Here is a 23,486-nt window from a genome sequence, read left to right as displayed (position 1 = left end):
GTTATTATATAGTGTATATAAAGTACTGCTCTTGCCTGATTAGAGGATGTAAACCTTGTAAAGATTTAAGCTGCATTTTTTCAGTAACTTCCTCCCAAATCACTCTTCTCATTCTGTCCACACCAGAACTGATAAAACAGCATTAAAAAACAACCAGTATAAGTCAAAATGGAAAGAGTTAACAATATGCTGAGAGACTAATAGGAGAAAAATATCCAGAAGTTCAAATCTTCAGACTACGGTAGGTTTAAACTTGTTAATTCAAGAAGTGCAGCTGGTTGTGAAGATGGGGACAATGTGTTCTTGTCACACACAGAAGCAGCTGTAATGAAGTATTACAGGAGCAGGTCGTGGATGTGTCATCTCAAACAAACTCTGAATCTGCTCTCTGGGCATCTACAGTTTCTTGCAGCTTGTTAGCTGCTCAACTTAACTACTCTTTTTCCTACTCTTGAGTTGGACTTGCAGCTGGCCAGGAAAAGGAAGAGGTAGATGAAAACTTTGCCCTTTCTGGATATACAGGATCTAGGGAGCACTGTCTCAGGTTTGTTTTTTTTTTCTTTGCCCATGGACTGACTACAATAAAGTTGATAGAGTTTGAACTTGAAAGGACCAAGGAAGACAGAGTGCGTTCTGTGGAACTTAAACCATTTTCCCCTGCTTTAATTTCTTTGAAGTAATGTTTATTCTTTCCAAGTATTTTGTGTTATTCACAAGGAGCTGAGGTTTGGGGTTATCTGCCTCTCTGAATTTTCTTTGTACTTCAATTCCAGCCGCTTGGCCTGTTTTTAAAGGAGAAAGATAGGACTGGAACCTTGCAGTACTCCTGAGATCCAGGGCCTTGTTGTTCAGCCAGATAAGCACTGTGTTCCTTAGGGGGCCCACACTGCTCTCCTACTCATTGAGATTCCTCCAGGCATGGTAGGATACACCGGTCCATTAGGGCCACTGGGCCTGAACTGACTGGCTGCCTTTCAGTGCCACTTGCAGGAAAGCACACCTGACATTCTCAGGCAAATTTTTGTTATTTGATTATTATAGTCATACTCAGTCATGCTGTTGTATCACATAGAATCCTTCCCAGTGGTACTTGCATGAATCATAGGACGTGTTAAGCGTTTTCCTTTCTAACAACTAGAGATGATTTCCACCAAAAGTAAAAAAACAAACAGACTTCCCCCCAAACAAACAAACAAACAAAAAACAAGTTAAACTTTTGCTAAGTGGAAAATGTAGCCAAACCGCTTGTGTGTGCAGTGCTAGCAGTGAAAGCAGACTTAAATTTTAAGAGTGGTAACAGAACAGTTCCAGCACTGAAGGTACTGTAGGTATTTCCACAGTGGACTATAAATACCTAATATTAAAGTTTAGCTTGTGAAGGAGGTACAAACTGAAAATGCGACCAATTGCTTCTAGTTGTTCTGAATCCTTTTAACTGCTCCTTCAAGTGCTGCTGCTGATTTTCCTAATGGTACCGATAGCTCTGTGAGTAGAGCACCCCTGACCGCATGGCCTCTGAAGTGGGAGGCGTTCAGAGCATCCCCTCTGTGCCTAACTTTTTTCTCAGCACTGCTCTGCTTGAAGGAGACATTTGCCCCTTCTCTCCCTCTTTTTTCTGTTTGCATTATTTTGGCAAATAGAAGTAGATGTTTTGAAGTGGTTTATGGAGAAATAATAGTATTGTAAACCATATAGGGCATGATTGAAGTTAACCTAAAGCTAAGCAGAATTTCAGGTTGGAAATTCTGCTTTACAATAATTCTGAGTTGAAAAACATTGTTCTAAGCTTCTGTGTTACCTGCACCTTGTAAGGCCTGGAGCCAGTTTTGTGGAGTGAGGTAAGCATGCTGCATGGTGAAGCACTTGGTGGAATACTACAGCCTCATGCTATGCAGCACTGCAATAGTTGTGGTTGTCTGCAGAAGGAGCTGCTAGCAAAAGCAAAACAGTTATGAGTGGTTATGAACCAAACAACTGTAATTGCTCTTCGGCTGTGGGCTCTGTGGGAATCCACTGTCTGACTCAGAATATTTCCCAAATGCTGTGATCTTTAAATTATTTTCCTAAGCTATTTTGCTGTGATGTCCAGTGCTGTCTTTCTAGAATGTCTTGCAGATCAGCCAGTAGGCTTGAAAATATAATGGTGGTGAAAGAGTAGAAAACAAATAATGTTGCTGTGCCAATTTCATTTATTTATCCTGACATTACATCCATGGTTTATATATATATATTTGTTAAACTGTAAGTGTTGGTTCTGAATGACAAGTGATAGCTACGCTAGGCTTTCTAGTTCTTCTTCTATGGAAACTCTACATTAGCATAATATAGGCTAAGAGGCCCTCTGGTAGAAAAAGCTGTACAGCAGCAAGGTTGGAGGTCAGCTGCCCAAATCTGCTGTTCCATTGTCTGCCATGGAAAATGTACCTCTCAGTACAACGTCTGACTGTAATGGAGAATATTGTTAGAGCCGATGGTTGCTGCCAGCCCCTTCCTGACAAGGAGACCTCTGTGCCCACAAGGCAATGCAGCATCCAGCCCATCAAAAGACTGATAATACTGCTTTTTTCTTAAAAGTTTTTCTGACTCAATCTTATTTCCTCAGAAGCGCCATTCCTCAGGTTATGCTTTGTGGCATTTCTCATCACTTTGTGGTACCTTCACATGTTGTTGTTTTTTTTTCTGTGGAGACCAGGAATAAAAATTCAGACAGTGTGATGTGAGAGGGTTCTTCCCAGACGCAGAATGTGCCAAATCGCTGTAGATGTGGGCAGGAGACACAGTGCCTGTAAAGGAGCCGAGCATTCTGCCAGTGCCCCCTCCGTCCTGTATTCCCAGAACAATTCGAATGTTGTGTCACAGCCATGTGCCATTTTGAGATCTGCACAGACTGCGTTTTCTTCTTCTGAAAATGAAGGAGTGCATGGCTTTGTCTTGGGGACAGCTGGGGGTGGGTTGTGCTCTCTCCTCCCCCAGCTAAACTCAGTGCCTTCCGCAGCTTCTCCCAGAGTAAGGCCAAAGATTCAAAATAGTGTTATGAGCGTACATTCCGTGCCTGAGTTACACGAGCAGCTTTCCTGAAAATGGTTTGCTTAGAAGAATCATGTTTAAAAACTCCTTGAAGTGTAATAAATCTAAGAATGAATCCTAATAAAGTATTACACCTCGATCTTCTCGTTTCCCACTCCTGTTGTGTGCTGCCTGGAGATGAGATGATAAAACCTTTGAAACAGAGATGATTGTTTATGAAATGTGTCTGAATAAGATCTATCCCAATATCCCAGGCTCCCAGAGAGGTAATATTGCTGTGGATACATTGTCCTTAGCTTCAAGCTAAGCTTGCTTTATTAGCAGGAGAGGAAATGCAGTCTTTCCTGGAACAGGGTTCATCTTGTTCCACAGGTGTAAGGCTGCTTGGCAACTCAGCCCCCACGTCCCTTTGTAAGAGGGGCTGGATGAATTTGTTAAGCCATGTAGTGCTATTTATCTCTCTTGGCTTTATAGGGAATCTTAGGATGCGTCCTTACAGTGTGTATAGTGAGACATCCAGTGAGTAAGTGCTCAGATAGGAAAGTATCTTTTCTGGGAACGTCACCTTTAGCAGCCAATGGCTGTTGTATGGCAATGGGCTGTGCTGCTGACGCCACCACGCAGTGCCCTCTGTGCTGCACTGCTTGCAGAGATTTATGGATTTTGTTCTGGATCTTAAACGTCAGTTTGGTTGACCAAGTAAGAAGTTGGTTTTCACTGGTCCTTAATTTGCTTTGATGATTGTCCAAAACGTACCGGGAATCCATTGTATACGTGTGTTTATTTTTACAACTTTATATTAAAGTAGAAGTCACCTAAAACCAGGGGATCTACTTTAAGAAGTTGGTCTTTAATCCAGCCCCTCTATCATGGTGGTATTGAGGACTATATCACAAATAAACTTCTATCTACTATTTTATGCATGATTCTTTTCCCTCTTACTCTTAAAGATAACTTTATGTTGTTGTTTTCTTTCCCCCCCCCCTTTTTTTAAAAGGAACCTTGTGTATCCAATATGCTACAATGTGTGTGGAATGTATGTGCAGAATGTGAGCAGAATGCATTCTGGCAGCTGTCACTGATGTGAGCCTGAGGCTATTCTGCAGGACAAGGTTAACAGTGAAGTTTGGTGTGGAGTCTGGGTGCTACAGTGATGCAGTATTCGCTTGAGCTCCAATACTGAACTGCAACCATGATTTGAATGGAGGAACTTTATAGCTGCTTGACTGCCAATGTGTTGCATGATTTGAATAGTGATAGCAGAGATAAAGAGAAAAGGGCATCTGTAGCATCTATTGTTTCTGTCCTTCTTGAATATATCTGTGCTGGACATATAGCTGCAACAGTTAGCAGTATGCAGGGCCTCAGAGGAATGTTATGGAATATATTATGGAATATCAGTTATCATGGGAGGCTACGAAAGCTTTTAAAGATTTTTTTTCCCCTCTCTCTTTAAGTAGATCAGGGAAAGATGTGAACTTGTTTCTAATCATACTCATGAAGATTATCTTCTGATTTAGCAGTATTTCAGTGTCACAACTGGAGGAAGTTTGGCTATCTGTCTAGCAGAATACCACCTTCAACATGCAGTCCATCTTTCAGCATTAGTTATTTAAATGAAAGCAGCGTGCCAATCTGCAGTGTGCTTCATCTTGGGAGAGCTGCCTAAAGAGATGAGATTTCAGTTATGACAGTTTTTGCAAAGTGAAACATCAGTGGGAGCATTATTTCAGTGTGACACCCTCTGAATACATTGTCTGCCTCAGAATAATCAAGTGATATTCTTTATTATACACAGAGCGTGTAATTTGGGTACAAAAATATCTCATGTGGTAAAGCGATGTTTTATCTTCTAACAATTTATTTCAGCTGTGTGACTGAGCTGGAATTGTGCAAAGAATAAATGTGATGTTGTACCTGCAGTCTGCATGTGATGCACTGATAGTTTCATTCTACTTCCCACATAGGTTGGGCTGATGTACATCATTGCTATATGCCATGCTTCCCTGCATGTCAGGTATGATGCATGCCTGCTGTAGGACATGCTTTAAGAAAGACAGTTTCCTGAAGTGACAGAAAATAATTGAGCTGCTGCTTGTTGGCATCTGTCTGATCTACCTGGAGAAAAGGACCAAATGGATATAAGGGGTAATTGTTTTGTTATGCTGGTTTAGATTGTTACTGAGTGTACTTCTTCAGTTCTTATCAGCAGCATTCTCAAACCTTCATTTTGCTTTGCTGTTCATCATTCTGCCATTGGGACCTTTGCTTTTCATTAGGGAGAAGAAACAGAGGAATCAAGAACAGGACTGTGCTGCAGCTGGTGCCAACGGATGGACCAGGGCTTTGGGTGTATTGTACTGGGATGGGGGATGTAAAATCAAAGCCCAGAAGTGGGAATAATACAGGATGAGGGGATGTGGAGGCGTTCAGATACAGTGCAGCTCTGTTTACGTCCTCAGACAAAAATGCTTTAGCTTGCTATTATGACAGATTCTAACCTTTATTTATTTATTTATTTATTTATTTATTTTATAATGTCTATGACATGATAAAAAGAAAAGCTTGCTTAGGAAATAATGGCTTTGGAGAAGTTCTATGTAAGGTTGTATTTCTTTTTCTTTTTGCCCTCAGAAGTTTAATAGAAGCAAAACTTAAATATGTGCTTCATATGCTCCATCCCTATAGGGTTAATGTATTTTCAATAGCCAAACTGTTTTAAGCATCGTAACGGTTTCTGAAAATACCAGTTAATTCAGGGGTTAGATTCCTGATTTTGTTTTGTAGGGTAGAGAAAGCTGAAAAACACACTGTGCCACGGAAGAAGTTGAGTACAATGGCTTTGATATGGTACAACCTGCTCCTAAATCATAAGGAAGGACACTTGCAATGTGAGCTACCAAAGAGATCTCTGTTATTCCATATTACAGTATAAATGAGAGAAGACTGTTAAGACTGCATGGTGCCAGTCCGTCCCTGAGGGAGATGAGCATGCTGGTGAGCCTTGCTCCTTTGGATATGAGTTAATTTTCTTGTCTCGTGTCATTATGGGATGAGATGGAATGATGCCCTTCCTTGCAGAGAACCAGGCATTCAGAGGCTGTGAATTTCCTGAGATCAGTTTGAAATGGCAAGAGAGAAAGAAAGCACAGCTGTTTGTCTTCAAGCTTGAAGTTTCAGCATTTTCAAGAATATTTCTACAACTCTTCCTCACAGTTCTTTTAAGTTTCGTGGCCTTTGTGACATCTTCACGTCCAGCCAAACTGTGATGTTCCTCATAACAGTGCACTGTAGAATTCATTTTCTTATTTTTACTATGAATTAATTAGGAGTAGAATGTATTTGATTGGAGATATCCCATGGCTCACAGGGGCTGGCAGGGGGACTTTGGGAAAATGTTCATCCGGAGCTGATCTTCGGAAGCAGCAGGTCGTGCTGTTGGTGAGTGTTGGTGAATTACGTGTGTTCTTAGCAAAGCCACCACTGGCACTGCAGGATGGCAGTGTGTGTTCAGGGCGGGTGTTAGGCAGAATTCCTTCTCAGAAGGAGTAGTGTGAGACACTGGCATAGGCTGCCCGGGGGGTGGTGGTCACTGTCCCTGGAGGCGTTCAAGAAAGGGGTGAATGTGGCACTGAGGGACGTGGCGAGTGGGGCACGATGGGGACGGGTGCACGGTCAGTTTAGATGATCTTAGAGGTCTTTTCTAATCTCGATGACCCTGTACGTAAAGGGGAGCTTTGTTTTACTGCGCAGTATCCCTTACCGGGCGGCCGCCACTCCCCCCCGCCCATCCCGCGACCCACGGCTCCGGGGCCATAAATCCCTCCCGCCGGCCGCAGCCGCCGGCCCGAAGCACGATGGAGGCGGGCGGCCGGGCGTTGCGCTGCATGCTGGCCGCTGTGGGACTGCTGTCGGCGCTCAGCGCGGCGGGGACGCTGTTCCTGTTGGTGCAATGGAGAGAGTTGAGCGCGGCGCTGCGGGAGTTGGAGGCGGCGCGGATCCCCGCGGCCAACGGCTCCGTGCGGGACCCGCTGGGCGCAGCCGGGCCCGGCCTCCCGCCCCCCGCCCGCAGCAGGAGGAGCCGCCGCGGCCACGTGCGTGCAGAGAACGACGAGCTGCTGATGATGCTCACCTACTCCATGGTGCCGGTAGGGCGGCGCGCCGCGCGCTCACTGTGGCTAGGTCTGATGCTTAGAGCAGCCCCATGTAATGTCTTTATTAACCAGGGGATCGAGTGCGCCCTCGGTAAGCTGGCTAATGTCACCAAGCTGGGGGGAAGTGTCGATCTGCCTGAAGGTAGGAAGGTGCTACAGAGGGACTTGGATTGCAGGGCTGGGGCCTACTGTGTGCACTTCAACAAGACCAAGTGCCAGGTCCTGCATTTTGGTCACAGCAACCCCATGCTCCACTGCAGGCTTGGGGCAAACTGGCTGAAAGCTGCACAGAGGACTGTGGGAGTGTTAGCAGACTGTGGTGGAACATGGACCAGTAGTGTGCCCAGGTGGCCAAGAAAGCCAACGGCGTCCAACAGCATCCTGGCTTGTGTCAGAGATAGTGCAGCCAGCAGGAGCTGGCAGTGATGGTCCCTGTACAGTGGCACTGGTGAGGCTGCTGCTCAAGTGCTATGTTTGGTTTGGGCCCCTCTCTGCAAGAAAGACATCGAGGCTCTGGAGTGCATCCAGAGAAGGGTAACAAAGCTGTGAAGGGCCTGGAGCACAGGTTTTATGGGGAGTGGATGAGGGAACTGGGATGGGTCAGTCTGATGAAGAGGAGGCACAGGGAAACCTCATTGTTCTCCACAACTCCCTGGTAGGAGGTTGTGCTGAGGTGGGGGTCAGCCTCTGCTCCCAGGTAGCAGTGATCGGACAAGAGGGAATGGCTTCAAGTTGTGCCAGGGGAGGTTCTGGCTGGATTTCAGGGACAATTTCTTCTCAGAAGGAATGGCTGGGCACTGGAACAGGCTGCCCAGAGAGGAGGTGGAGTGACGGTCCCTCGAGGTGTTCGAGGAAAGGGTGGTTGTAGCACTGAATAGCAGGAATGAGTTGATGGCTGAACTGGGTGATCATAGTGGTCCTTCCAACCTTAATGATTCTATGATTCTCTGAGTGACTCACAGATAAAATCAGTGGGGAAAATGTTTGGATCCTCGCAGGCTTTGAATGCTGTTAAAACTGTTGGTGGGGTTGGATAGTTGTGACAGTGGCAGCTATATCTGCCACCCCTCTGTGGTTATGTGACACACATGGAGCAAACAAATTTTGTTGTGCTCTCCAAATTCAGCTAAGCAACATGAAGTGTATTTTAGCAGCATGTGACAAGATTGTCCATTTGTGTCCCTTCTCTGTTCAAATCAAGATGTGCTCCTTCAAAATGTATTGATGGAAAGGCTGTTGGCTCCTCGTGGCTGAGTTGGAGGCTGTGCTGCAGGCTGCTCACTGAAATGTGCTCTCTGAATGCCATGCTTGTAACTGTCATGTGGATTACACTTAGTGGCAAATATAAAGCTGAGATAATTGCAGGGCTTCAGAGTGAACTCTAATCACTTCAACAATCTCAACAAAACCACTGAGATTAAAATGTGCTTTGAATTAGAGAATGCTTGGACAAGGTGTGTTTTACAAATTGCAGTGTAGAAGCCTGGTTTCTGAGAGAAGAGGGGAAGGAGAATAAGCAAATCCTGACTGCAGCAGCAGTTGAGCTAAATTAGGTTGAAACTGAGGCTTCTCAGAATGGCTGGGATTTAGAAAGGCATTGGGGCCAGGTGCCCACTGGGTCAGGGCACAAAGTGTCTGAAATTATAACATGAAGAGAAAAATAATAGAAAGGCCTACAACAGAAGGGGAAAGAACTGCTTTATAATGGCCAAAGGGCTGATTTGTGGAATCAAAAGCATTTCTCTCATAACTCTTTCAGCTTTGAAGATGGCAAATGCTGTCAGCTGTCATTCCAGTCTGGGAAGTCACAGAGCTTACTTCTTTGCAAGGCTGAGAGTTTTGTCCTGAATCTGTATGTCTGTTTACAGGTGTAAAGAGGAAAGACAGGAACAAATACCCAAATCCACACCTTTTTTGTAAACAACCTTCTAATTTGTAAAACTTGATCTGATCCAGATTAGAGACATCTGTATGAATGTTGGGTGGTTTTGTAAAGTGTGTCACTGTTTGGCTGAGCTATTTCCAATGGCTAAGGGTCCACTCCGAGACTGCCAGCCTCCGTGATTCCAAGGCAAGACATCTCTTACGTGAAACACAGGGTACCTTCCTCATGGTATATGCTGTGCTGGAAAAGTACCCGTTGTTTATGAACATGCAATTGAATTGAGTACGGTGTTCACTGGCTGGTGTCGGTTTTGAATACCTCATGCTGGCAGTCAGTACATGCACAGTTGCACATTTGGATTACAGTAACTGGTGAACATACATGCTTAGATGATGCATGGAACGGACTACCAAGTATTTTCTCACTGTTTTCAGTAGGGTTTACAGTGAGGTGTACCAAACAAAGTCATGTCAGAGGATCACTGCCCAACGAAGTGGTTGGTGTTTCAATGTAAGAACAGGTCTACTAATTTTAGTCTTACAAGCACAGTAATGGTATCTTTTGGTTTTGTAAATCAGACCATTTCCTCTGAGCTGTCATGGCCTACCTTGTTTTGAACTTAATTTCTTCACAACCTTAGGTCCGAGTGATGGTGGATTTATGTAACAGCACAAAAGGGATATGCTTAACAGGTATGTTAATTGACATGAATGTTAGGTTTGTTTTTACCCTCAGCATTACAGAATAACAATATTTTCAAAGAACTTGAAGTAGATACATTTTTACATGTCGACTTTTACTGTTTATCAAAGTTCTTATAAACACAAACACATAAATATATGTGTGTGTATATATATATATATCTTGCATTATTTTCCTAAAAAAGATAACAGGTGCTACTTTGGGACTTACCTACACCTACTTATATATCCTGGAAGTTTAGGAGTTTGGTTGAACCTACATTTCCTTGTGCTCCAGTGTTGTGAATTCTCTTATTCAATACCTCCCTCAGCTTTCTGCTCTCCTGACTATTAAAATGTTTCTTTAGTCCTGGCTTTCCCTGCTGTCGCCCTTTCTGCTACCTTTCTAGCACCTTTGTTACTTCTCTTATGCTGTTTCAAGGATAATTAAGATCCTCAGAATCTGAGATGTCATACAAATTCTAGGCACTAATGCACATAACTCTGGTGTGAGAGAGAGATTCAGTTACTGGAAAACTGGCAGTAAGTTTTTAACTGGTGTTACAGTCAGTGTTGATTAAAAGGGATAATCTCTATGATGGCATTATAAAATAGTTTTTACTTTACTCATGGTGTTTTCTTGTTAATGCTGGAAAATGTCATCTGTAGGGAAATCCAGGAATGACTGTTATTTTGTCTTAGAGATTTTATTTTTGTTGAAACAAGGCAGTACTCAGTGACTGCATGAAAATGTCCACGGAGCTGATTTGGTCCTTTCATTGCAACAATGAGTTTTAAATTTTTATTTGTTTTAAATGGGCACTGGGGATCACATAAGACAAATCTTGTAATAGAAAACATTTTCAGGTAATACTTTACTCCTGCCTGCTGTGCTTTCTTACAGTAAGGCTTTATACTCAAGTCAGAAGGAATAAGGCAGATGTTACTGTAATATATGTTGTAGAATAAATGAGTAAGTCCAGTTTCTACTGCACCAGGGAATGCACCAGCCCCAGGTCTTGTAGGGAGTGTGGTGCAGTCCAGAGACCAGATCCATGTAAAAACAGTGATGTTCAAATGTTTGCTTTCAATACAAAGCATGTACATCCATAGGCTTTCCTTTTGATGTGTGATGTGCTTTCCTCTTCTTTTCACTGTTCTGATCTAATGCTCATCAATTCCATCTGGAATTGTTTTTGTTTACTTGCTAGGTTAAACTCACTGTTTCTTCTTTCTTGTGTTCTTTTGCATGTTGCTGATGTAGGCCCACCAGGTCCCCCAGGTAAGACGTTTTGACAACAGCAGTGATGGTTTTGGGTAACTGAAACAGTTGTTGGTATAGATATTGAACTATAGAAATGCATCTTTATAGAATACTCTCCCTCTGCTAAATAGAATGAAGGAGAGAGGAATGAATACTTGCCTTTATCACTTTCCTACTACTGTCAACCTGTGCCCCTTGGGGGTCAGAAGGGAGGTTTCTGCTTTTGTGTTGGAGGCAAGAAAATAGTTTAATGTTTGCCAGAGCATATTTGTTCAAAGCTAGGTGGTGTTCAGAATATTTGTGTAGCATTTAGGCAATTAAAGAGTATTAAAGAGTAGCTGATTATTTTAACAGCTCTTGGAAAGGTTGATTATTGATTTCTGATGTTATGGTAAATGGTGACATTTCTGTTGTGCTGTTTGGTTTCTTTAGGGCCTCCTGGGCTTGATGGATTGCCTGGCTACAACGGCTCGGATGGAGCCCCGGGTGTTCCAGGCCAAAAGGGAGAACCAGGACTAAATGGAAAAAGAGGAAAAATGGGTATATTTTGTTGTTTATAAATAATAAATAAATCCTTTCTGACTGTTACATTCAGATGCAATTACTTGTAGACCTTTGTTACAGGGAGAAGGGATTCAGTGTCCACAAAGGTTCTGCGCACTGCAGAATTCTGTAACGTTCATTGTCTTGCGCTGAGATTTTGTAGATCACTTCAGATGTATTCTAGAAAGAGAAAGATGGTATAAATATTCTGTCAAATACTGCAAATTAAGGCTATCAAATAAAATTAACCACATCTCAGTTTTATGATCTTGCTTGTAAATAATGTCATTCTAAGAATATTTCCATTCCTTCAACCTGCCAGCATAAGGAATCTTTGACTTCAGAGGGCTTCAAAAAAGGAAGACTGAGTTTGGGCCAATTGCCTGTGATTGTTTGAGACAATATACAGGCTGTCACTTTAGTGTTCATTAATGTTCTTTTAGTTTGTTTAATGGGAAATGAAAGTGAAAGCCTATTTTTAGAGTCAGAGGGCAATTGAGCAGGAGACACGTTTCAGATTTCACTCCAAAATGGTAATTCTGTTTCTGGTTTCATAATTTCAGTGTACATAGTAATACTGTAAGTAGAAGGATAAGCGTTTTCTGTTCGAGAAGTTACATATATAACATGAACTCTTGGGCTACAAGAACATTTCCATTTCTGGCTGTATGGCTGCTCGTTTCTCTCTTCTAGAGTATAAAATACTGACACGAAGGCAGATGTTGGAACGTTTTGGTGTCAGTTGTACAACCACAGCGTTGTGTTCCTTGTTGCAAAATGCTCCAGCCGAGCTTACACAGGGACAAATGAATCCCTTGTTAAAAATGTTACTCTTAACATTAAATAAATGTTAAATTATCCAGCACAGGAGATGTACACAATCGTGCTTGCAACAAATGTAGAGGCATGTGGAGGTGTTACTGGGTAGTTACTTTAATGTTCTACTGGGACAAGGGAAAATGTTGAAAGTGCAATATGTCAAGCCACCAAGCAACTAGGGTGAATGTATTTTGTGCTTCAACAGAATGTATTGATTTTAGGAGCGGTGTGCTTAACACTGGGTATGTGTTCTTTGTACTGAAATGCTTTTTTGTTTCTAGGTGTGCCAGGACCAAAAGGTGACCAAGGAGAGAAAGGAGAACCTGGAGAAATAGGTTTACCTGGCAAGGATGGTATGCCTGGTGTAAAAGGTGCAAGAGGAGCAAAGGGAGAAAAGGGGGATGCAAACAATGATGTGATCTTGGAAGGTAGGAAGAAGCACACTCTCTTGCAACAGTGTACATGGTGGAAAAATAGACACTCTGTTTCTGTAGCCTGAATGTGCTCTATTAGAGTTGGACCAACCAATGCAGACACTTTATCCACAGTGAAGCTTCTGGGCATTGCTACAGTTCAGATATTAGAATCTCTCAGTAATAGTCTCAAGGGTGTGTGCAGCTCCAAAAATAAAAGTGACTGCCCTGGGCACTATGTGCCCTTTATAATGCAGTTCCTCACAAGATGACTTATGTGGAACTTGGATTGAGGTGCATGTGAATTCCACCCTTTCCAGGATACTTCCAGACAGCTGATCTCCTTCTGCTCTTTCATGCAGTGTAGTTTTACTTATGTGTCAGAAAATGAGGGCAGATTTCCACTCAGGAATACGTAAAGGAAGCATCATGGCAACTGAACATGTGAGCTGCTAAAACTGTAGCACTGGAGCCTGAATTCTTAGAGAACACTGTACAGAAGGCAGTTGTGCTTTATAACTTTCTAGTATGCCTTTAATCCAGACATATTAAATTGCATTGATGACCTGGAAACTATAAAGTTCTGGGTGGTTCACCTTCCAGGATCCGGACTCAATAATCCTTATGTGCCCCTTCCAACTTGGGGTGTTCTGTGATACTATGATTCTAGGAATTAGCACTCCAGGGAGTTTATTGCGCTGTATTTTTTCTGTACACAAAAACCTCTTCAGAAGACAGAGGCTATTTCAGAGATGTCTAACAGGTCCATCACCTGGACACTCAGTTCTCTGTGGGTTGCATCCTTGCCTGCAGGGCCTGTGGCATTGTGCTTTGCTTTGTACACAGGTGCAAAAGGTGACCCTGGACCACCAGGCCCCCCTGGGCCTCCTGGACCTCCAGGACCTCCAGGAAAACGTAAAGGTAAAGCACAGCTTCAGGAGAACGTGTACAGCACCAAATGCACAGGTTGGTCCTTTCCATTGTTCTTTTTAACATTATTAACAGGTTCAAGATTGAGCCTGTTTTTTTTAAGTGTCATGATACAGTGATTGGCTTCGCAGTAGATACTGTTATAACCAAGGTATGAACATCCAAGCTGCCAGCTCGTAGACTGTCTTCTGAAATGCAGGAGCTACACTGCCTCTTTCCTCTCCCCTCCCCTATAGGGGAGGAGGGAAAAGGTACACACTGGTGTTTGGAAATCTTATTCATTCTGTTGTAAAACTCAGCAGCTGTATTTCATATGTATTTGAAGTATCAGGTCACTGAAGCTTGGACCGTTTTGGCCAGAAGTGTTACCTCAGAACCTTTCTTATAGGTCACTGAAGCAGTTTGAGGTGAGATGAGCTGGTCGCTTGGATGCTCTGTAATATGGGTTCTATAAACACTGTTGTATTGTGATAACTGGAAAATGTTAGGTTGAGCCATCAGCTGATAATGGAAAGCAAAGAGAAGCTGTTGCTAGAACAGCATTTGTATTTCTAGCTTGAAAATGGAAGGAAACTTTGGGTTTTGGATCTATATGCTGGATCTGGTCCTGCTGACCTTTAGTCCTTTACCCCGGAAAGTGTTACATTTGATGCCAGAGATATTTTTCAGTTACTGTTGCTCCCTGAGCAGACTTAGGATGAATTTTGCTCCACGCTGAGAAGGCCAGAGTGATAGCAAAGAAAGTCCCAGGTACTGATTTTCCTTCTTTCTCATTTTTCAGGAAAGAAGGGAGTTGTCTGTGACAGTGTTGGTTAAGCGGGATTTCTTTGGAAACTGGAAATGTATGAACTAGAACAAACAATGCAAGTGTGAAGTATGCAGAGGGACTCATAAGTCACACCATTAGTTGGGTGGTATCGATTTGATGTTGCAATAGTAAAGTGGAGGAGGGGGAGGATGGTTCTTCTCCACTGCTAAAAATGAAGTCTTTCAGTGGTAATGAATTCAAAATACTGTTCTCCCTTCTTTCTTCTGCCCATGTGATATTTCCAGCCCTTCAACTTGCAGGCAAGGCACCCAGCATTAAGGATGTCTAGCACCTGTATTGTTCAGTACAAGGAGATAACTAGTGATTAGCTGCTAGAGTATCCATTTCAGCTTGTAGGTGATTTGTGTGAGCTAGGACTGGTGTGTATATTAATGTCATCATTTTTTGGTAAGATGAAATCTTTTTTATTATAATTGCTATTAATTGGTGAACATTTAATGCTGTCTGGAACATATATCAATTATTTCTGCCTCATATCCTTAACATAGATTGTTATTCTATTAGCATGTGAGAATTTCGGTAGGGAGATGCTGAATGGAGCTCGCAGTGACCCTTACAATGGAAAGTTGATAGCTGGGCAGAAATGTGATGCTATTTGAAACTCAGAAATGTGTGAAGTGCTGTGCAAGATCTAATTAGAGCAATTACTCAGGTAGCCGCTTTCCAGTTGTTGGTACTGTCTGAAGTTCTTTGGAGGGATAAACTTTACCTGCTGGATTTCTGGTGGATTTGGAATCCCAGAGTGCAGATGGGAGTTATATTCAAATAACTTTGCACAGAAGAGGAGCTCCTCAGCGAGCATTTAAATGTTATGAGCAGTGAATTGTGTGACCATAATACAAAAATAAATCATCTATTATTATATAACAATCATATCCCTTTGAAGATAGAGAACACGTGTCCTGATTTACAGCTGTAATTAACTTACTGCATAAGAATGTAAGAGTGATTTCCAAGAATCAGATTTCACCTGTTTCAAAATTTACTTCCCTTAAGGGAATGGAATAATTAGTTGCTCAGGTTTTTTGCTCCCATGTTAGCAAATTCTGTTAGCAAATTCTTAAAGAAATAGTACATCACATCCTCACATCCTCCCCCAGACTGACCATCCCCATCCTTCTGATGTCCTGTAAATTCTGTTAACTCTAAACCAGAGAATTTTAGGATCAGAACCACTGTGATATTTATTTGTTTGTTTATTTTTTGGAAAGAAAGCAATGGAGATTTCTCATAGCGGTCTCTGATAGAGAACTGTCTTTCTAATCTTAATTGCTTTCTGTTTCATGCAGCTGAAAGTTCCCAGAGTGTTTTGTGAATGTTCTCAAGTCCAAACAGTGCATTCATCTTCACAGGAAACATTGACCTGGTCCTTGACTATTCCACAATGTTAGATAAACCACTGTATGAGGGACTGTTCATGCAGTTAATTTTATCAGTTTCCTTGGGCTGAGACTAATAAACTTGTGTATCGCAGCTTGTCATTTCTGTGGGGTGGATTCCTTTCTTGAGATATTTTGAGCAGACTTTGAGATCAAAACCTGGGAAGGGTCCTTGGGGGATTGCTGGGTTCCAGCTACAGGCACGTTGTCCCACAGCTGGATTGGCTGTTTGTGCCTTTTTTAGGAGTTTAGGAGAGAACTTGTGATCAGTTACAACTCCAGTGTCACATCAGTAAGTGCTCTAGATAAATGCATGGGATAAATGTGTGGTTTTGTTCTACCTTGGAGTATTTTCTTTCTGTATGAGCAGAGAGAGGTTATAACCTTACACAGAAAACAATGCAGTGCAATCTGCTCTTTCTTTCCTCAGAGTCATACTGCCCTTTCAGCTTCACTTTATGATTACTTAGTACTTTTGCTACCTTGCTCATTTCAACGTCATCACAGTCCTGCAAAGTCCAAGAATTGGTTGGAAAGCAACAGTGAAATATGTAAGGAGGTGAATGTTAAGAACGGGATTAGAAAAGAGGGCTGCGATGAAATCAGGATGTCTTCAGCACAGAACTGAGAACTGTTTGTTCTCTGTGGCTTTTCATTGTAACAAAATGGAAATGTGCTGCGTTGTTCTAAAGGCAGAAGGTGTGTCTTTGTTTACAGAAAAGGTTTTATAAGTAATCTCATAAAGGCATCATTTAAATGGTAAATGCTGCAGAAAACCCAACCAGTTAACCTTCAAATCATTGAGTAGTGGGGGAAAATGTTTGCAGTTATTTATTTGCTTCTTTGGTGAACCATTTCTCTATGCAGAAAGAATGGTGTATAGTTTCTCTTATTCTTTTATGTTGGTTCTCTAATGGCACAGATGGCTGACCTGCATTCTTACACATGCAGTGCTCAGTGTGTGCATTAGGAATGGTGTTGCTGTTCTGGGGATTCATGGCAAGTGCAGAGCTTCCAAGGGTGCCTACAGAGTGCAGCCCCTCTGCTGGTGTGCACAGGTTGAGGTCTTGAGTTTGGCCACTGCTCCCTCCTAAGGAAGTGGATTTGGTATTACTGATAAGTCAGCCAGCTGGCAGCTGCCTCAATTATTTGCTGTTATCTGAGGAGAGAGACAGCACTGCCTCTCAAAGCACCTACTCTGAAATTCTCAGCTAGAGGATGAGATCTGCTGAGCAAACCCAGCTCCTCCTCAAAGCTGTCTCTCACCTGAATGAACTCACCTGAAAGCTTCATTTTTATTTTTTTTTTCATTTATTTGGATATCATTGATGACCAGAACCACTTAAGTGTTTCTCCAGGTGAAATAAAATCCTCAACATCATTCCTTTAGTTTAGTGAAGCCACTGATGTGTGTCTGTCACATTGAGTGTAGAAAGATGTCACATTTGACCCTTTCTCTCTGAAATCCAGGTGAGACGTGTGCTGTACCAAATGATGATACCTTGGCTGGAAAAGCTGAAGACAGACCCTCCGATCGCTCCAAAAAACCTGGTAACCTGCTAGAATGTGAGCCTAACTGCTGCTTGCTGGGTTGCAGCCACATAGGTAACGGATGCGTGCTTTTTCTCTACCAGGGTATGTCATAACATCTGTAGGAAGTCCTGTTCACGTTGTCAGCGTACAGCAAACATTTGGAACGTGGATGAGGGAACCTGCAAATGTGAGCGATGAAAGGATTTGGCTTACCATGCACTTCTCAGGTATGGCACTGCTAGTTATCTTCAAAAGTCAGGCTTGTATTAACATTGCCTCTGTAATTCCTTCAACCCAGATTAATGTTTCAAATAACACGTGATGGTTTTACCCCCGTATTTATTGCATAATACTTAGCTATACATATGATGAGACATTTCTAGTATTTTCTAATGTTTCAGAATCCAATGTTGACTCTGAGTAGCTTGAGGATATATATATTTTTTTAGTGCCCATTGTACATGTCTTTGTATTCTTGTCCTTTACTGCTTCCTATGGTTTTATTTTAATCCCCTAAATTGTAGCTAGGACTTTACCCTACCATTAAGAGAGAGTGTAAATGAATCAGATGCGGTGTGAGCTACATTATTGCAGGATCTTTTCCAGGACATGAGCAGAGGAAGGAAATACTGTTACAGTTTAGCAAGCGCATTCAACATGAAGGCTGTTTACTCAGTGGGAAGCTGCCCCTTGAACACCTCTGTGTGTTCTTGGCTTTGCTTCTGGATTATTTTTATCACCCTCCAGCATATTAAATCACTGTTAAAAACATACATATGATTATTGTCTGTCACAAACTTGATTCTAATTAAATTTTAACAGATTGATTTTTTTTTTTATTATTTTATTTATTTTTTTTTAGGGTAGGGATTTTTGAAATGAGATAAATCAAATGATAGTCTTCTGTTATTTATTTACTTATTATTTTAATTACCCCATTTAGGAAACTATATAAAAGAATATGAGAATTCCAACGCTTTGCTGAATGGCAGCTACAGGATCATTAACATCACGGGGTTCTTTTACGGTTGTGGTCACGCAGTACAAAACAACCATCTGTACTACCAAAAGGGAGGAACCAACGTCATTCTGAAGTAAGTCAAATATCATTTGCTTAAGGCTAATGATGTGGAAGGAGGAGCAATATGTTGGCAATAGAGATGGACCTCAGAAAACCAGTCCAATTCTTTTGTACCATTTTGTTTCTTTTTGGAACTATCTAGCATAGGAAGAATGGAAGAACTGGTTCAGAATTCTTTTCAGAATAGAATAATTAGCACTTACCTGTCTGTAACTGGAATGTGGGTCAGTGGCCTTCCATACAGTCTGTGTGAGCATCATCTGTTGGAGCTGAGGAATTGGGCTTCTCAGCCCATTAATCTGTTGTGACAATTAGCTCTTCAGTCACTGTGTAGGTCTGTGTCCAAGCAAATAACTTTAGCAGTAACTGTATGATGTATGTGATGCAAGACAGTTGGTCCTTCAGATTAAAAAGGTGATGTGTGCAGAGATGGCAATGGATTTTTCTGCTGGAAATCCTTGGGTCCAGTAGGTTCCTATAATGCATTGGGTGTTTTTGCACTTGGATTCTTCCTGTGTTCATAATTGGCAGAAAGAAATGAGAACTAAATAAGAAATAAGTGTCAGAAAAAAGAATATGACTAAAGAAAATAAGCTGTGTGTGTACCTGCATCAGTGTAGCAGTTGGGGGACACAAATAAGGGGTTATACAACTGAAACCCACTTATGGAACATGTTGGCTTACCAGAGCTTCTTGCAGGGTTGATGCACGTGCCCTGCTCTCAGATAGCACTGTTCTTTGCTGGTAAGGGTTGAGTTAATGCTGTTCATGCACAGAAATGCACTGAGGCACCTGCTGAGGACACAGCGACCTGTGATCATATGTTCCGTTGTGAAGGAATCACTCTGCTGTTTGGTTTCCTTCTAATAAATTTCTGTAACTCTCCCAATGCATCTCCCTGAATTTGAACTGGAAATTACATCCTTATATCTTCAGTTTCTACTGATGACAGACAATACAAATCAGAAACTAAATCTCATCCTGTGGGAAGAGCCAAAGAAATACAGCTCAAGGGCAAGTGAAAGATTGCATCTTCTTTCAGGCTCCGTTATGCGACTCTGATGTCTGAGCCAAGAACATTACTGTACTTTGATGTCTCTACCCAAGCAGGTGTGCGTGCCTTCTTCCTATATTCATTTAGATGCCAAGGAATGCAAACAAGCTGCTTGGATTCTATAATATTTATTCTGCCAAAGACAAACTCACTTTTTGGCAACCTCCTTTAAATATCTGTAGGGATTTTTGTTTATACATTTTTAAGGACTATCTCTGTCTAAACAGTGCATAGTGATAGGACAGAAGTTCCACCATGGAATCTTCAAAACCTCTCCAAGAAGATGCTCAAAGTTTACCTTTCCGTTCAGTTTTTCAGCATAGAAAGCATTAGGCAGTGTGAAATTTGTTACAGAAAATCCTTGATTCTTGGCTGCAAAAAAGCTTCTGGGAGCTTTTGTATTGATGCAGAGCAAAGAACAGGTGAGAACCTGGCTAGATGATTTTGCAAATGCTGGAAGCATATCTACAGGTTTCATGTCACATTTATGAGCTGAGACAATTAGGTTTTTCTGATATCCTTAAGTAAGTTCTCTAGTGATGGCCAGATCCCTTGTGTAAGGAATGCTCCAGCTCTTCCACTTCTGGCTTGTAATGTTTTCCCACTTCTGTTCATTTTGGTCAACTTACTAATCTCAGTTGATCAGAACACTGCATGTAACTTGATGTGGTTGATGAGACATTGACCTGTGTCTCATCATTTACCTCAAGGTGGTGGAAGATGAAGGACGGTATGAAGTGAGTGATAGGTTTAGCAGGGCTGACACAGTTCTGGAAATCAGTGTCAGCCCCAAAAGTGTGTTTTAATGCAAACGTGCTGCTGAAATATGGAGCTGCTGCAGAGCTGAGTTTTAGAAAAGCTGAAGTGAATCACTTGGCTGCTTGGTTTTGTGATTTCTTTGGCTCTTTTTCCTGCATAACCTGTCAGTGTTAAGTCTGTCATTTGAGAAAACTCTTGGATAGTAGATTCCTGGGTTTGAAACATTTTCTTCTATTAGAGGAAATTAGCTGGATAGTTACAGAAATGTTAGATGGTGGAATGTGCTTTGTTCCAGAATGCATTACTTAAAAGGATAAAAGCATACTCTGCACTTACTAGAGCACTACGCTATTCACTGATTAAATACTAACTGCAGATATGCTTTGATAGCAGCTGATTACCTTCTTGCAGTTGTAGAAGAACTCAGTTTTAAGGTGCTAAATGACACTGTCTTTGGACTATCATCATATTGAGGAATTTCAAGGAATAAAACCACTTTTGTACGTCAGGAGACATTCAGGCTGTCCTTTCGGAGGCACGAGGTCAGAATTTTGGCTTTGCAAAAGTAGCATTTTTATTCCTTTGATGTTCATTTGAGCAAATCACTGCATTATCTGAACTCCTTTCAAAAGACGAGCTCTGAGACCAGGTGAACCTGCCCAGAATTTGTGTGAGTTCATCAACTGCACTTTTTCTCTTTAGCTCCTGCATAGTAGAAAGCAGATTTCTATAGATTCAGTTCACAAGTTTGGGGCTTCAGCTGGTATCTCATTTTTTCCCACACCCATCCTTTCTTTTAGTTTGTTTCTTTCATCCCAGTGATATTAAGGTTCATAGACTAAATAAAACTAAACTTACCGAAGTGAATTCATGCTCTTAAATTGATTATTATCATCAAGTTTTCTCCCAGTGTTTTGGAAGGTGCTTTCAGTGGAGTACTTCATTTTTAAAAGATATCACTATTATGGTCCTTAATCTCAAGTATTTTTAACAGTGCTTCTATCAGTAATAACATCCTCTGAATCAATCCAATGAACCAGTTGATAAACAAACAAAACTTTTAACACAAGTTGTTGATACTTTATTTCCTTTCAGATTTGGGCTTGATAAAACATCGCTGGGTGCGCTGCTTATTGAGAACGCCCTGTATCATGGCCGTAACTACCTCTTTTCTAACTCGAAGACATATTTCAATGTAGCAGTGGATGAAAAAGGACTCTGGATTATATATGCCTCAAGCACTGATGAAACTATAATAGTAGCACACATTGATGAAGAAACGTTCTCGGTCATTCGGCATATCAATACTACGTATCCTAAGTCCAAAGCTGGAAATGCATTCATAGCATACGGAATTATGTATGTTACTGATACTAAGGACATGACCGTAAGTTTTGCTTTTGATTTACTGAAAGAAAAGCAGATTGATGCAAGGTTTGAGTTACGGTCTTCACAGTCTGTTCTTGCTATGCTTTCATATAGTCTAAGAGATCAGAATTTGTATACATGGGAGAATGGGAGTTTAATGGTATATCCAGTACATTTTGATGGATGAATATATTTTAAAGAGGGACATTGGGAAGTCCTGTTTGACTAAACAGATTATTTAAAGCTATATGATATACATATTGGAGTCCCTTCACTTGGTATGCCCTTTCTGTTCACTGATGGTGGTTTGCATGTGTGCGTAAAAGGGAAATCAGTCCCCTTTGTATAAATGCACTTAAATCATACAGGCCATTTCTTCTTCTTGTTGTTCAAAGAATGACTGTTCAATATTACAGCTGGCACACAGTTACCACAGACTTGCTTTTGTTTTTCCCATCCTTGAGCCAATTAGATCTAATGCATGTTGATTATTCCAATGTCCCTGATCAGCAGTGACTATTTATAGCTTTCAGTTGCAATTATCTTATCTGCAATCATTTTCTAGTCGGTGATTATAGTATAGTGTAAGTGTCTAAATAATGAACTTGTGTACAAATACTTTTCTCTGTTATTTTCACTTAATACTTGCCCCAATCCTCTGTGAACGTATTTTTGACAGGGATATAGAGCTGTTAAAAGGAGTGAAAAGTATTTGTTTAAATTGTTTAAATATCAAAAACCAAAAGCTTCACATTTGAAAAGTCCAGCCAACTGTTACATCCTTAAAAGCACAATCCAGCCCCAGTTCCAAGAATGGTAACAATAGCATTATTAAATACTGAAACATGTGAAATGAAACTGTATTTAGTAAAGCAAATGTGGGAAGGAAAGTAATCGGGTATAAAATTGGAAGAAAACATGTAAAATTTTGTATTAAAATTCCTGTTTAAGCAGTGTTGTAGTTGCTTCTATTGTTGGAATCTCTTCCTTGCCCCTTGCTGGCAACTGAAGCCCACCAGTTCAGAGAATTACTAAGCATAGCACATTTCTGATAAATTTTCCTCATGCTTATTCATAGCAATGAAGTCACAAAATAGAGAGGATATATTTTTGCTGGTATTTTCTGAAAAATGACAAGCCCGCAGCAGGATGGCCTGTATTTGTTATAGTGCTTAATGACTTGATTTGTTGTTGATGTAGCTACTCGCATTCAAACTTTTGGGGAGTAAGAGGTGAAAAATGATAGAAGCTTTTGATTATAAGTTTGTTCGTTACTTCACATTTCTAAATGTAACACTGGAATATCAATTGTGTCTTTGTGTGTTTCAAAGTCACGCCATCTGAAAACTTCAATTCCTAAGTTGTCTGTGTCACTTGGTAAATCCATGGAATCAATCCAAATACTTAAAAACAAAGCTTCTCTTAAACCCGACTGTACTCAACTGTTTAATGCCTATTTGGTATCAAGGAGCCATTGAATGAATTAAAGGAATTCAGGATGATTTTTGCATGCAGAACTTAATTAAAAGATAGATGCATTAGAAAACAGCTTCTGCTGCAGCTGAGCTTTGGTATGTGAGACAGTGATGGCTGGGCCTGGGCAGTATCCTCTCTTCTTAGCATATCTGCTGGTTTTACTAAGGCCAGGATTTGGGCCTCCTGTGCTTAGAGATGCAGATGGAGACAAAAGAGTCTGAGCTTAATATACATGTCAGAACTCACGTGTCTTCTGTCCACATCAGTAGTGCAAAACTTCACAGTCCAGAAT

The 23,486-nt window shown here is 41.4% G+C and overlaps 1 protein-coding gene across 1 annotated transcript; it reads left to right on the top strand.

Moving 5' to 3' along the window:
• Positions 1-6,825: 6,825 nt before the first annotated feature.
• On the top strand, positions 6,826-23,040 carry GLDN (gliomedin). Its single transcript, XM_072345132.1, has 10 exons — positions 6,826-7,175; positions 9,707-9,758; positions 11,011-11,028; positions 11,443-11,550; positions 12,654-12,800; positions 13,632-13,751; positions 17,394-17,474; positions 17,558-17,683; positions 18,400-18,550; positions 21,446-23,040. Exons 1-10 carry the CDS (start codon positions 6,885-6,887, stop codon positions 21,903-21,905), a joined length of 1,554 nt encoding a protein of 517 aa, XP_072201233.1. The 5' UTR covers positions 6,826-6,884; the 3' UTR covers positions 21,906-23,040.
• Positions 23,041-23,486: the final 446 nt, after the last annotated feature.

This window comes from Excalfactoria chinensis, chromosome 10 (assembly GCF_039878825.1).
Source record: "Excalfactoria chinensis isolate bCotChi1 chromosome 10, bCotChi1.hap2, whole genome shotgun sequence".
NCBI lineage: Eukaryota > Metazoa > Chordata > Aves > Galliformes > Phasianidae > Excalfactoria > Excalfactoria chinensis.
Note: the sequence above shows the minus strand (reverse complement) of the source record. Positions and strands in the feature narration are given on the sequence as shown.